The 14945-nt window shown below is 34.9% G+C and overlaps 1 protein-coding gene across 1 annotated transcript in view; it reads left to right on the plus strand.

The window, feature by feature from the left end:
• The window catches only part of RECK (reversion inducing cysteine rich protein with kazal motifs), an 84000-nt gene that overhangs the window by 34502 nt on the left and 34553 nt on the right, over positions 1-14945 (plus strand). Inside the window, exons 7-9 of the mRNA XM_074201669.1 lie at positions 5788-5821; positions 10195-10392; positions 12919-13186. Coding sequence (XP_074057770.1) covers positions 5788-5821; positions 10195-10392; positions 12919-13186 — 500 coding nt within the window. The remainder of the gene's footprint in view (positions 1-5787; positions 5822-10194; positions 10393-12918; positions 13187-14945) is intronic.

Here is a 14945-nt window from a genome sequence, read left to right on the forward strand (position 1 = left end):
TAAGTGTAAAAAATAATGATTCAAACAAACATTTTTTAAAAATCAACATAAACCTGTTAGCCTTTTTTTAACCACCATTTGATTCACTAATGCATACCTATTATGTTCAAGTTTGAGGAAATAAGGAACTCAGAAATTGATTGGTTTGAGGAAGTGGGGCATGAATCATTAGCATGACTTTCTTGTCACCTGAGACATAAAAAGCCTTACCTAGAGGTGTCCCTGCGGTTTCATAAAATTCTCATTTCTATATCTTTCTTCCCCCAGTAGTGTTATTATAGTTGGTGCAGAAGTGTAGAGGAGCAACAACCACTTTAATCACTGATTATATTTTGAGTCATTTTTTTTTTTTTTAGGTTTTTGCAGGGCAATGGGTTTTAAGTGGCTTGCCCAAGGCCACTCAGCTAGGTAATTATTAAGTGTCTGAGGTGGGCTGGTGCCTCCAGGGCCAGTGCTCTATCCACTGCGCCACCTAGCCACCCTGATTATATTCTTTTAAATCCTTTATTGTTATGTACATTGTAGAATGAGCTGGAGAAGAAAATGACCAACCACTCTAGTAGTATCATTGCCAAGAAAACCCCAAATGGGATCACCAAGCATCAGACATGAAAAACAGCTGAACATATTTATTTTGTATTTATTTTTATTGAACTTTATGTGTTCTGTGGGTATTTCATTGTGTTCTTATCTCAAGTCTGAATCACTGGACTGGCTTAAACTAGAGCTAGCCCAAACTTGATTGACCTTCTGACTAATCTTATACTTTAAGTTGGAAAAGAACTATGGGAAAACCAGAAGATGTTGGTAGCTACTAATAGAATAAGGGAAGTTCCACTGACCCTATTGGATTAGACTAAGGAAAATAATAAGCTTGAAGGCATGTCACAGACCTATATGCTCAGGTTCTTAGTCTGTTTTTAAAAAATTGAATCACCACCAAAGGGAAAATGAAAGTAAATTTTTTTGCACATTCAGCAATTAGAGGCAGATATAAGTACACTTTCTATTTTTAAAGATTATGTCCTGAAAACCAAAAAGAGATTCTTTTAGACTTAGTAATAGCATAGATGAAGTAGTGTTGCTGATGGAAGTGTAGATCAATCATCTGTAAGGAGGTGGGAATATGATATCAATCCAAGTGAGCAATCCAAGTGTTCAATCCAAGTGAGCAATGAAAAGAAAATGGGAATGGAAATTAGGATGAGATTGGGAACTCACCCCCTGATTTAGGAGAACCTTAGATTTATCCTATTAACTAACCCCAAGGGGTGACTTCCTCCACAGGAGAACTGGAAGATAGGTGGGTGGTTTTTTTACCATCAAAGAGAAATTAAAACTAAAACTGTATTGAGTCATTAGAACAACTGGGAAAGTGATCCAATGGAAACAATATAGAATTCTTAGCTGCTTCACTCCATCTGCTTAAGGAACTTCAGAAAATTTAGTTTCAGGGGCGGCTAGGTGGCGCAGTAGATAAAGCACTGGCTCTGGAGTCAGGAGTACCTGGGTTCAAATCCGGTCTCAGACACTTAATTACCTAGCTGTGTGGCCTTGGGCAAGCCGCTTAACCCCATTTGCCTTACAAAAACCTTAAAAAAAATTTAGTTTCATGAAGTCAGATGAGTCAGTCAGATGAGGATTGTCCTTTTTCCCTTTTGAGGCAGTTAAGATTGGGAGCATACCTGGCTCCATAAAAATGAGTTTCCTTTTTAGCTGTGAGAAGCTAGAGGAGGAGTGAAATTCCTAAAAGAAATCAGTTTGGTGGACTTCATCCATTCTGAATTGCCATGGCTTCATCATCTTTGGACCAGCATATGTTATAGCATATAAATCCCATCTTTTGGGCCAATCCCCATTTGAATGATATTGGGCTTTAGCTTTGGGTCTTCCCTGCCACACCATTGAACAGACTTGTTCCATCAGTGGGTAAAGTTTGAGCTGGAGATCGGTATAGCCATAGCTATTGTTTGGGCACATGAAACAGCCCACAAAAATAGATGGCATGAAGAGGGCTTTAGTCATAGAGTGGCAATAATTTTTCATTTAATAAACTTTGGTTAACCAGTGAAGCTAGAGATTGATAAGATAATTATCAGCCTCTGGGAGTGCTAAACTGTTGGGAATTGAAGGATCAGTGATTCCTTCTGTTTCACCCAAACTTAGTCCAGCAAGTCATATATTTTGTACTTACAGACAGTGCATAAAGAAAAGGAAAATTATGCCTTAGATCTCAGAGAGTTTACATATCAATGGGGGAGATAACATATATAATTAGGTATATAGAAGATATATACAGATTAGATGAAAAATGATTGTAGAGGAAGACACTAGCAGCTAGGGAACAGAGGTGTGTGGAGGACTAGAAAAGCCCTTGAGAGAAGGGAAGATTTGACCTGAGTCTGGAAAGAAGATAGGGACTCTGAGTTGAGGAAAGAGAACATCCCAGGCATGGTAGGACAACAAATGCAAAGGAGACAGAAATGGCATATATATATACAAGCAACACGAAGAAGGGAATTTGACTGTAAAGACAGGAAAAGACTTTTCTTTAAAGAACTTTAAATACCAAACAGAACAGTTTATGTTTAATCTTAAAAGTAATAGGAAATCACTTGGTCATTCCAAGCTATCTGAATATTTGTATACAGATTTGAAAGACCCTTTCAATGAATTTCCTTGGAGCACATCAAGGTTCTCCCAGGACTAATTATTTTAACTGTAAGATAGAAGTCTAAGTCAATAGCTTAGGGGCAGACACTGCCAAATATATATAAAGGTAAAGAAAATTTTTTAGATATTGTAAGTCTAGCTGCTTTTATCCCAACAAGAGTACCCCAGTTTGTATTGGGGATTAGACCATGGAGGGAAGGAGTATCCTTTTTTCAGGTGAAGCTTCTTCCTTTCCTGTTTATGTCACAATTGTGGTGACTAATCAGGGTGAGTATATTATGAGAATGTATACTGCGAGTTTTGAGCAGTCAGGACTTATACAAATAATAACTTTTACCATAGGTAGGGCCAAATGGAAACCTTTGAATTGCCTGAATTATCCTATACAGTTAGAATTAAATTATATGGAATTCTGGGTGATAGAAATGAAGGAGACTAGAGTACTTCACTGCTTCAGCTCTTCCCATGTGTACAACAGAAGGCTGATCCTAATATTAAACTATTTTCAGAGAGCCCATTCAGTTTTAGAATTGGAAGAACCTATGATACAAACAAGGGCATCAGATCAACTCTGAGAAAACTGGATAGGTGTTTTCAAATGATTAGTCTTGCAAAATGTCAAACAGTGAAAAGTAGGATTAGGAATGGTGTATAAGTTGGAATTCTGTTTGGGAAGATAGAAATATGATCAAAGTCTGTAAAATTAAATGGAGAGAAACTGTTCAGAGATTATCAAGTTCAGTATGGTAGAACTAGGTACCTCTTTATTCTTTGAAGAAGTAAATGTAGAACAAATAAAAGGAAGTACTTTATGTTGTGGGGAGAAAGTTACTGCATTCTTTGGTCTAAGAGATACCATGGTTTGAAAATATAAATGGTAATAGATTTGTGATAGAAATCATTAAGGGAAATTTTGAATTTGGAAATGAGAGGGAGGGACAGGAAATATTCCTGGTTTTTTAGGTTGGCATCAAGAAAAAAAGTCATATCCTCAAGTTGTTGGTATTTTTCTTTTAGAAAAAAGAATAGCAGACTATATGAACCTTGAACCTGACCTGATGTCATCTAAGAGGGCTCATGTGTTAGTGAAATAATAGTATTCATTTTAGAAACACCTACAATATTTACTAGCTGCGTGACCATTGCACCTTTCTTCAGGGTTCATTCACTGACAGAGGGGTTGGTACATCTTTCTAGGGAATATGATGGTGTCACAGTGATAAAAGCAGTGGCTTGTATCAGAGGACCTGACCTGAATTTGAATTCCAGCTCTGCTACTTAACTCCTGGAAAGATGAGGCTGTATTAAATGACTTCTAGCACTAAATAGTGTGAACCTTTCAAGCCTCAGCTCCCTCATCCTTAAAATAAGAATAATAATTTTTGTATTTGTTGTAAAGATCTACTGATTTGTGAAAAGCTTTATGTAAACTTAAGCACTTTATAAATATGCCAGCTATTATTTCTTAGCCTCTTAAGGATAAGTATTTAAGTATCAAGAAACCACATTACAAGACTGCGGAGGAATTTCAATGATAAATAGTAATGATATGAACAGCAAAAAAGATTTGCCACTTCAGAGAGAAATAAAGAAATAGCATAAAAGGTGGGAAGTACATAGCACATAAAAGGTGAGAAATAATCAAGACTATATAGCTTTGAAAAAAATATAAAACTTACCAGCAAAACTTTATTCCATTCTTTATAGAGACAAAAGACAGGTCAAAGAAAATGTTACCTCATACCTCCATAGGGAAAGAAATCTGGTAACAGATGACTGTGAAAGAGGTGAAAGCTTTTAATAGTTTTATCTTTCCTGAAAAAATTAAATCAGATAAACAGAATCTGTACCAGCTAATGAGAGAATGAAAAGTCAAATTAGACTAGGAAATAATTGAAAAATAACTTTTAAAAGTAAAAACCATCTGGATTATTAAAAAAAGATCAGCATTATTGGAGAGAATAAATAGCATCCTTCTTTCATATATTGGTTGGATGAGAGAACTCTGACAAACCCTCTATCCTAAGTATATTTGTTGGTTCTTAACTGCAAGACTGTTTAAAGACTTGTTAATAAGTCTTCTCTTTCAAATGAATCTGTCATACATTATAGTTTCACTATTTAAAAGTCAAGGTCTTCTTACCTTCATTTTCTTCCTTCAATCACAAGAACTTTTCTAATTTCCATCAGTTTTCTGCCTTTAAAATACACATTATTTATCTTTTCTCTTTTATATCAGGGCCCATTTCCTTTTGAAGTTCAGCTACTTAACCATTGCCATCAATTTGTTTTTGTGAATTTTATTCTTGATTTTGGTCATATATCTCTGTTGTTGCTTTTTTCCTCTTTACATTTCACTGACAGTTCATTCACATTTCTTTAACTTTAGTACAGCATTCTATCTGAAAAAGTGCACTGGACTGAGAGGAAAGGTGGGTCTTGGTGACAACATTATCAGTAATGAGCTATATGACTTTGGACAATTAATCAAGTTTTCATTAAATCCTACTCTACTAGATCCTGGACACATCACTTTGCCAATCCAGACCTCCGATTCTTCATCTGAAAAATGTTAAATGGTTTCTGAGGTTTCTTCCAGCTCAAATAGTCTATGAAATACGTGTTTCTACAATTATCTAGAATATTTACATTCACTTATCTTCTTTATAACATTTTATTTAGATTTCCATAATTTATGAGCATATGCAAGTATTAAGAGTATTTGGGTATAAATTGTTTCTTTAATTAACCTATATGTAGTTTCCAATTTGTTGTAATAAAAATCACCTCAGTCTCCTCATATACAAAATAGTTTCCTCATATACAGAATTTTCATTAAGATCATCTCAAAGCTCCCTTCCATTACTACAACTTTTTTTTTCTAATCCCACAGTTAGTTTATAAGGTTCAGTGACAGTTCTGTCCCATACCAGAATCTAAAATTCTTATTATTCATTGTCATTTGTTAAATGATTTAATATAAAATTTTAGCTGTCAGAAATAATTTTATTATTTTCATGTCATCTTTGGAGTAGAATAAATTAACATGATGTTAAGACCTATTTCAGAAATTCCTGACTATTATTAATTACTGGGATTTGTTTTTATTTACAGAATGCCCTTTTCAGTTGCATTAGCCAAAATGAAAGTAAGTATTTTATCTAAAGTTATTTTAAAAAGCAATTCAGGAAACACAATTCAAGTGTTATTTGTATTGTCAAAAGCCTTACCACTGTTGTTAAGAGTGAAGATCAAAATGAATTTACAGTAACAGGATATTTCTCATGAAAAGAATTAAAATGTCTTGGCTTAATAGATCATTTTTAGAACAATGACATTTATAATATCTCCTTTCTCCTAAAAGTAAACCTACGAAATAGAGAATGTACAGGTGTAAGAAAAACAGTTTAGAGGCATTGAATGAATAAATATCATTCTCAAAATCTGGACTATCTCTCTTGAAGAATGCTTCTCATAACACTTGGTGTACTCAGGTGGTCTTTCCTGTCCCAGTACTCTAAAGGTTAAGTTTATAAAATATATATTTTTTCATTATTCCTTCTATTCATTCTCTAGATTGTTTTTTCTTCTTTTTCAGGAACCTATTTCCTATCCTTGTCATTAACAGCATAACTGGTTTCAGGTTGAAGGAAAGGAGGCTGTAGTGGTGAACACTCCTCTGAACCAGTGATTCTTTTTTTTTTAAGTTTTTGCAAGGCAGATGGGGTTAAGTGGCTTGCCCAAGGCCACACAGCTAGGTAATCATTAAGTGTCTGAGTCCGGATTTAAACCCAGGTACTCCCGACTCCAGTGCCGGTACTCTATCCACTGCTCCACCTAGCCACCCCTTGGACCAGTGATTCTTAAAATTGTGGTCCACATTCTCCCACCCCAAAAGATCCCTGACATCTTTTCAAGGTGTCTGCAAAGTCAAAACTATTTTCAAAATAATAAGACATTTTATTTCTAATGTAATAAATATTGATAGATATAGAAACAAAAGCTTTTTGGAGAGAAATCCTCGATTTTTAAGAGCATAATGTTCTTTTAAAGTCACATTACTCTTTGGGGTGGCTAGGTGGCGTAGTGGATAAAGCACTGGCCTTGGAGTCGGGAGTACCTGGGTTCAAATCCAGTCTCAGACACTTAATGATTACCTAGCTGTGTGGCCTTGGGCAAGCCCACTTTAACTCCATTTGCCTTGCAAAAAATCTAAAAACAAAAAAAACAAAAGCAAAGTCACATCACTCTTGTTTTTTTCTGAAGAATGGTGAAATATATAGAGTACTATGATGCTGCACTTTAATATACTACAAAGAAAAATAAGTTAAAAATTGTGTACTTCATTTATGCACAGGTCACTGAGGCTACAACCTTAGCTATCTAGAATATAGCTAACAATCAATAAACAAAAAGACTTTGAAAAGCAAAATAAATGTCTCATAAGGTGATAACCAGGCTCTAATTCAGAGACTGTTTTATTTTAAACAAAATCTAATAATTTAGTTTCCCAGTTCTTGCAGATTAGAAACAAAAGTTTTGCTACAATAACAGTGAAAAAGTATATCTGAGGTTGCTGCTAATAGAGAAAAAGAAAAACTACAAAAAAAAAAAAAGACCTGTGGGTCAATTAGTATTGAGTTACACAACAATGAATGTCAAAAGACAGATGTATATGATGTATTTTAGAAAAGCTTCAAAGTAGTTTCGTTCTTTTTTAAAGGTGCTTTGGTGTTTAAAATAGTAAGCTTTAGTTATCTGGAAAAATCACCAATGTGGAATACCTTATTCATTTCTCAAGAATCCCAAATAATGGGTGATGTGGGATTAAAATTCAAAGGAAAAACTGGAACTGGATATATTTAGTTCTAGATTCATTAATATACAGATCTAGTAGAGCTGTTAAGGTCTCCAAGAATATAGATAAAAATGGGGGCCCCAGGTCAGCCTGGGGAATACCTGCAGTTGGATGTGATCTGGATGATGATCCAACAAAAGAAATTGAGGAGTAATAAGTTGATAGGAGGAGAATCAAGACTAATGACATGAGTCCAAAAAGTAGAGAATATTAAGTAAAGTGTGGTCAGTAGTTTCAAATGCATCAGATCAAAAAAGATGAGAACTGGGAAAAGATTCAATTTGACAATTATGAGATCATTGATAATTGTTGAAAGAGCAGTTTCTACTGAGATTATCTAGAGATTGGGAACCAAACGGAAAGAATTTTGGAGTGCATGGAAGGAGAGGAAATAGAGTATACCCCCCCCCCCCAGGAGTTTAGCTGAGAAAGAAAAAAATTAAAGATGATAGCTTGAAGAGGGAGGGGATAGGATCCAGTGAAACTTTTTTTTAGGGTTTTTTTTTTGGTAAGGCAGTGGGTTAAGTGACTTGCCCAAGGCCACACAGCTAGATGTGAATTCAGGTACTCCTAACTCCAGGACCCGTGCTCCATCCGCTGCCACCTAGCTGCTCCACACTTCAGCATTTTTGAAGGCAGTTGGGAAAGAACCAAATGATAGAGATGAAGGAGGACATTGTTTGAAACTGCAATCTGATGAAGAAACTAAGAGAGGATGGAATCACATTCATATCTATCTAGAGGGAGTGCTCTTGGCAAGAAGGACCATCTTGTTAATAGACTAGGGTAAAGGAAGTCTCTGAGAGTTGACATCAAGGTGGGGATTGAGATAAAGAAAAGGAGAGAAGAGGAAGCCTTTGTTGAATGGCCTCAGAAAAGGAAATTCGAAAATGCTTTTGTGGAAGGTGATATAGGGAATCAGGAAAGACTAAGCACAGTGTCTTTAGAAGATTTAAGAAATGCAATGAATGCAGTGACCAATCATGACTAAAAAATACTGATACTGAAGTATGTTTCCTCCCTTCTGGCAGAGAGATAATGGACTAAGTATAGAATGCGACATTTTCAGTGAAGGAACATTCTGATCTATTTTGCTTGACAATAATGATTTGTTTCAAGGGAGGAGACTTTGCTTTGTGTGAGATATCACTAAGGATACTGGTCAAAAGTTATAATAATTCAAAAAGAGGGTTAAAACATTTTAAAGGCGGCAGCTAGGTGGCGCAGCAGATAGAGCACCAGCCCTGGAGTCAGGAGTACCTGAGTTCAAATACTTAATAATTACCTAGCTGTGTGACCTTGGGCAAGCCACTTAACCCCACTGCCTTGCCAAAAAAAAACTAAAAAAAAAATTTAAATACACAAGAGAAGAAAGGGATCTGAAAGGGATAAACACAAGAGTGACACATTGTGTTGAATTTAATACATGTTTTCTAAAAGACTAAAAACCCTGTCTAAAAGAAATTCACAGCTTCATATACAGTCCTTTTTTCTGTTGTTCTTTGTATATTGAAGCCTTCGTGTTTCTGAATATTTAAGTTCATAATAAAAATATTTATCAAAAAAAACTTTTTTGGGTGACTACTGAGTAGCTGAGCCAGAACAATAGGTTAGTTACTGTTTCTTGGCAGTACAAAAGGATAGCATTCGAATATTTTTAAAAATTATATTTCTAAGGGCTACATATTAGAAACCAGAGTTTTGCCTTAGTTGCTACCTTACATTGTTCCTTGGCTTTCCTGTTGAGCTTCACCAATCTCCCATTAATCAAGTTCTAGCAAGAAACTTGGTATTGTTTGTTTTGGGGGATTTTTTAGGTTTTTACTAGGCAATGGACTTAAGTGACTTGTCCAAGGTCACACAGCTAGGTATTAAGTGTCAGAGGTCCCATTTGAACTCAGGTCCTCCCGACTCCAGGGCTAGTGCTCTATTCACTGCGCCACCTAGCTGCCACCAAGAAACTTGCTTTTGAATATGACAAACATTAAATGTTAAAAGTCTATTGCAAAGCTCTCCCCACCAGTACCCTAAATCTCTTTATTTTCTACATCATGCCCTTGCTAATTATCTGAATTTTATACTTCTTTCTTTATTTTTATCCTTGCTTCCCTAGGAAAAAAATCCTTCTTCCTTTGTATTTATCCCCTATCTTTCCCCTCTTCTGAATCTCATGTCCACCTTTTCACCTCCAGTTTTGTCTTTTGGTTCCCCGAGACCTACAATTTCCCCTGAGTTAATATATGGAGACATTTTTCTTTTTCCTATCTTTGCCTTGTCTTTTACCCATTCAGTTGAATCTCAGTCACTGTTAACACAGCAAGAATGAAAATTCTTCCCCTTTTAGAGAGTTCTAATGAAAAGCTTCAGTCAGGAGCCATGCAAAAATACATAACAGTTCCAATTGAAACCTTTTTCTTATTGAGTTTCAATAATTACCATTATTTAATTTTCCAACCTTAATATTGATGAATATCTCTTGTACCTACCAGTCTAATAGTTTTGCTTTCAATGTTAATTCAGTGTAAGATTTTTCCATATCTAGTATTACATATTGTTTTAAATCTAGAAAGGCAGCAGTCTCATTGTCTTGTAATCTCATTGTTTTAATGTCTTCATTGCTAATGTATGTATTTCCATTTAAATTTCTTTTTCCCCCTTCCCAGTGGGCTCAGTTTGTTGTAGTTATGCTGGTCATCACACAAACTGCCGGGAATACTGTCAAGCCATTTTTCGAACAGACTCTTCTCCTGGTCCATCTCAGATCAAAGCAGTTGAAAGTTATTGTGCATCTATTAGCCCACAGTTAATACACTGTGTGAACAACTACACCCAGTCTTATCCAATGAGGAATCCAACAGATAGTAAGTAAAATAAGAGTGCTTTATCCTAATGTGTTTGTAGACAAAGAAATGATGTTCTAAAAGAATTCTGAAGTTTGTAATGGTTAGATTCATCAGCACAAATGAGTTGCAGTCTTGATCAGTGGAATGAATTTTTTCTACCTTGGAGTTCCCCAGTTGGATGAAATCATAGATCCAGAAACCCTTCCTTCTGCCCCATCCCTCCCCAAAAGATTGTGAATGTACATTATTACGGGAAAGCATTTATTGAATACTTATTATAAGAAATATCTTTGACAGTAATATGAAAAAAAAGATATCCTAAGCCCTCAGGAGCTTTCTGGCTTAGAGAGGAGGGGAAATTGAACATAGTCACCATAAAGATAGCTTTTTGTTTGTTGTTGTTGTTGCTAATAATAATATTACAACCATTTATAGCAATCACAATACTTTACAATTTCCAATTCCTTTCCTTGAACCCTGTGATGTACATAAGTATTATTTTTCCCATTTTACATGTGAGAAAGTTGAGATTCAACAAAATGAAGGGATTTACTGTTGATCAAATTAGAGGATAATGGAACTATTCTAGAAACTCTGGCCCCCAACTCAGCTCTGCTACTTTCTGTGTTACTCTAACCAAGTCCCTTCACTTCTCTCACTCATTTTCTTTATACTGTTTTACTGTATGACATGATGCCCAAGATTTCTTCAATTTTAAATTCTATGATCTTTCTTTGTTACACATGCCACTTTTTTGTTGTCAGAATACTTGAAAGTTTTACAATTAGTTAATCTTCTCTTGATGATTTTTTTATGAGATGGCAGTGAGCAGCAGCTTCCTCTAATAGAAATAGTTAGACATAGTGAAGTCAGCACAGATAGAATAAAAAAATAGAGAATATACCAGATCCCCAAATTGGTAAATTAGGTAAAATAAATAAAATAAAATAAATAAATAAAACTAGTCCAGTTGCCCAGGTTCTGAATCAAAAAGTCAGATGAAAACCAGTCAGTAGATATGAAGAGTAATACAATATCTTCAGAATTTCTGTAACTTTTTTTTAAAAATGTTTTCTTGGGAATCTGTGAAGGAATTATCAGTATTTTTATTTCATGCTTATTCTTCTAGTTTAAGGATTAGGAAATAGAATGAGTGGGGCATAGAATTGACCTTGGTAAACACAATTCAGGTCAAAGCATACTTCAAGAAAGAAATAAAATGTTGGTGGGCATAATGATTTTCAAAAATTATTTGTAAATCTGATATTTCCCATGCATTTAAGTTAAAAATATCTTTTTTAAGTATTTGAAGTGGCATATGGTTCTATATAACTTGTTGCAGACTGGTGATAATGAGCATATATATAACAGTTAAAAAAAGAAATTAGTATTTTACAAGCATAGACAATTCTAATGGTAACTTTTGTGATCTTATGAATAGTACATTCAGTGTAAATTGTACTGAATAAATCATGTAGCTTAATATGGGGAAAAAATCTGACATTTCCTTGGAAAGGAATTAGGTATGAAAATTCATCCAATGGCTAATTTTCAGACTTCTTTTATTATATTCTGCCTAATCTCTTAGAATATCTTACACACATCCACACCTCACCCCACCCTTTCCCAGAAACTTTTAGTAGCTTACCTTTTCCTTAAAAATAAATTTTAACAGACACTTAATAATTACCTAGCCATGTGCCCTTGGGCAAGCCACTTAACCCCATTGCCTTAGAAAATCTAAAAATAAATAAATAAACAAACAAACAAACAAACAAATAAATAAATTTTAAGGGAGGGCTAGGTGGCGCAGTGGATAAAGCACAGGCCCTGGAGTCAGGAGTACCTGGGTTCAAATCCAGTCTCAGACACTTAATAATTACCTAGCTGTGTGGCCTTGGGCAAGCCACTTAACCCCATTGCCTTAGAAAATCTAAAAATAAATAAATAAACAAACAAACAAACAAATAAATAAATTTTAAGGGAGGGCTAGGTGGCGCAGTGGATAAAGCACTGGCCCTGGAGTCAGGAGTACCTGGGTTCAAATCCAGTCTCAGACACTTAATAATTACCTAGCTGTGTGGCCTTGGGCAAGCCACTTAACCCCATTTGCCTTGCCAAAAAAAAAAAACCCTAATAAATGAATGAATGAATTTTAGAAGGCCCTCCACAGTCTGATCCCTTATCTCCCACTATTCTTCCTTACCTTACACTTCAGCCAGACCAGATTTCTTCCCATTTTAGGTCCTGAGTTTTATATGACCTAAACCTAGATTGCCCTTCTCCTTATTTCCACTACTTGGAATCCCAACTTGTAGCCTTCAAAGAACAGTTCATGGGACAGCTCTTCCCTAATTCCCCTTCTCTTGATGATAATGATATCTAGTCTAAATTCAACACTCTAAGCTTCTATTGTTTATTTTCAATTCAGTGTTTGTTATTCGTGGCCTGTCCATATTAAATTGTAATCTTCTTTAGAACATGAGCTTTTTCTTGCCCCACACCTAGTATAATTGGTATTTTTATAAAATCTCATCAATTTAGGTTTATATTGCTGTGATAGAGCTGAAGACTATGCCTGCCAAAATGCTTGCAAAAGAATTCTTATGTCAATGAAGACAGAACTTGAAATAGTTGATGGACTCATAGAAGGTTGTAAAACAATGCCTCTGCCACAGGATCCACTCTGGCAGTGTTTTCTTGAAAGCTCAAGATCTGTTCACCCTGGAGTCACCGTATATCCACCTCCTTCAACAGGCCTTGATGGAGCCAAATTACATTGTTGTTCTAAAGCAAATACTTCCACATGTAGGTCAGTATCTCTTTTTTCTTTATTAAAGCTACTGGAGAGCAACACAATAATAAATGACTTTAAAACTAAACTTTAATTCTAAAACTTTAAATAAATATATGAAGTCCTGTGATTTTAACATTTAAAGATTTTAGTTTAAAGACTGGAAAAAGCAGAATATTTAGTGGTCTTATAACTGAATAATGTTTTATCAACAAACTTTAAATGTATGGCTTTGAATATATTACTGTTTTGTTTATGAATGATTATAACAAAGATTTCATATACAGTTTCCCTTCACAACAAAAAGTTAATTATAATTTAACCCTGGGACATCGACTAGACAACCTCCTATGGTCCTTTGAGTGTCAGTCATTCACACACTTCCTCCATTTTTCCTTCACAGTGAATGATGCCATTAGTAAATTTAGCTTTTGCATTCTCTCTCCACTCCTAATTTCATTATTATAGAAGATTTTACCTGTTGAGTGATTAAAATCTCAGAGACTAAAAATAATCTTTGCTTTGTCGTAGGTTCCATAACGACATTCTAAAATTAGAAAATATTTTTAAAGTATATTAGCTTTTCCCCATCAGAACAGTGTCACTGGTTTTCAAGTACTGGTCTATGATATCTAATTTAATGATTATGTGAGACTCTGGTCCAGGTCCTTACATAAATTTGCTGTATAGTATGTTTAAGGTCTTCCTTACCGTCTACTATCACAGAAGGACCAGTGGAATATTCAGGCTGTCTATCTGTTAGCCCTGTCTTCATAACCAGCCTGCCTTCTTTTTAGATCACATGTTTTGCTAATGGTATCCTTTCTTCCTTTTCAATTTGAAGTACTTTATTTGCTTTTACTCACCATGTGCATTGCCATTGCCCTCTGTATGATACTCTTTTTCAATTCATCTGGTATTTCTATATATATTATGACTATGTAACATTAAAATAATAGGCCCTTGTTTTGGAAAGGCGTTTGGAGTCATTAAAGTAGTTTTATAATTTCCTTGAAGGCAGTCCAATCTGTTGCTTTCCTCCCATTTAGTTTTGGAACCCAATTTATACTTTGTATGTGCAATTTAAATGCAATTCTGGATACTTCCTAGACCTTGTTGTTTGTTAATTACTGGGCATTTGTTGAAAATGTAAAGTTAAGTCTTTATTATACAAAAATTATCAGGGTGTCTAGGTGGCACAGTGGATAAAGCACCAGCCCTGGAGTCAGGAGTACCTGGGTTCAAATCCGGTCTCAGACCCTTAATAATTACCTAGCTGTGTGGCCTTGGGCAAGACACTTAACCCCATTTGCCTTGCAAAAACCTAAAAAAAAAAAAATTATCACTCGCAGGCCATGTTGGGATTCTCAAGTTTCATGTATATATATGAAATATATATGTGTACATACATATATATGTGTGTGTATATATATATATATACATATATATATATATAAATAAAATTAAGGGTGAAGTCACTTATTCAGTGAGATGCAAGTAGAATTCATATCTTGACTCTTTTGGAAACCTTTTTAAATATAACTAGCATTGCAATTTATTAAGAGTTGAATTCTGTTATACAGAGAATTTATCACACAGTTAACTTTAAATTTATAAACAATCTTTTGGTTGCAAAAGATGATAAAAGCTGATATGTTCAGTAATCCAAATTGCTCCTTTTTTTTACTGTGAAACATTAGAATATGTCTTCTGAAGCTAGAGATTTAAAGAAAATGCTCCCTCTCTTTTGAATTTTTTTGGCTTGAATTGGGATAAG

Source organism: Macrotis lagotis, chromosome X, assembly GCF_037893015.1.
Source record: "Macrotis lagotis isolate mMagLag1 chromosome X, bilby.v1.9.chrom.fasta, whole genome shotgun sequence".
In the NCBI taxonomy this organism is placed as follows: Eukaryota; Metazoa; Chordata; class Mammalia; order Peramelemorphia; family Peramelidae; genus Macrotis; species Macrotis lagotis.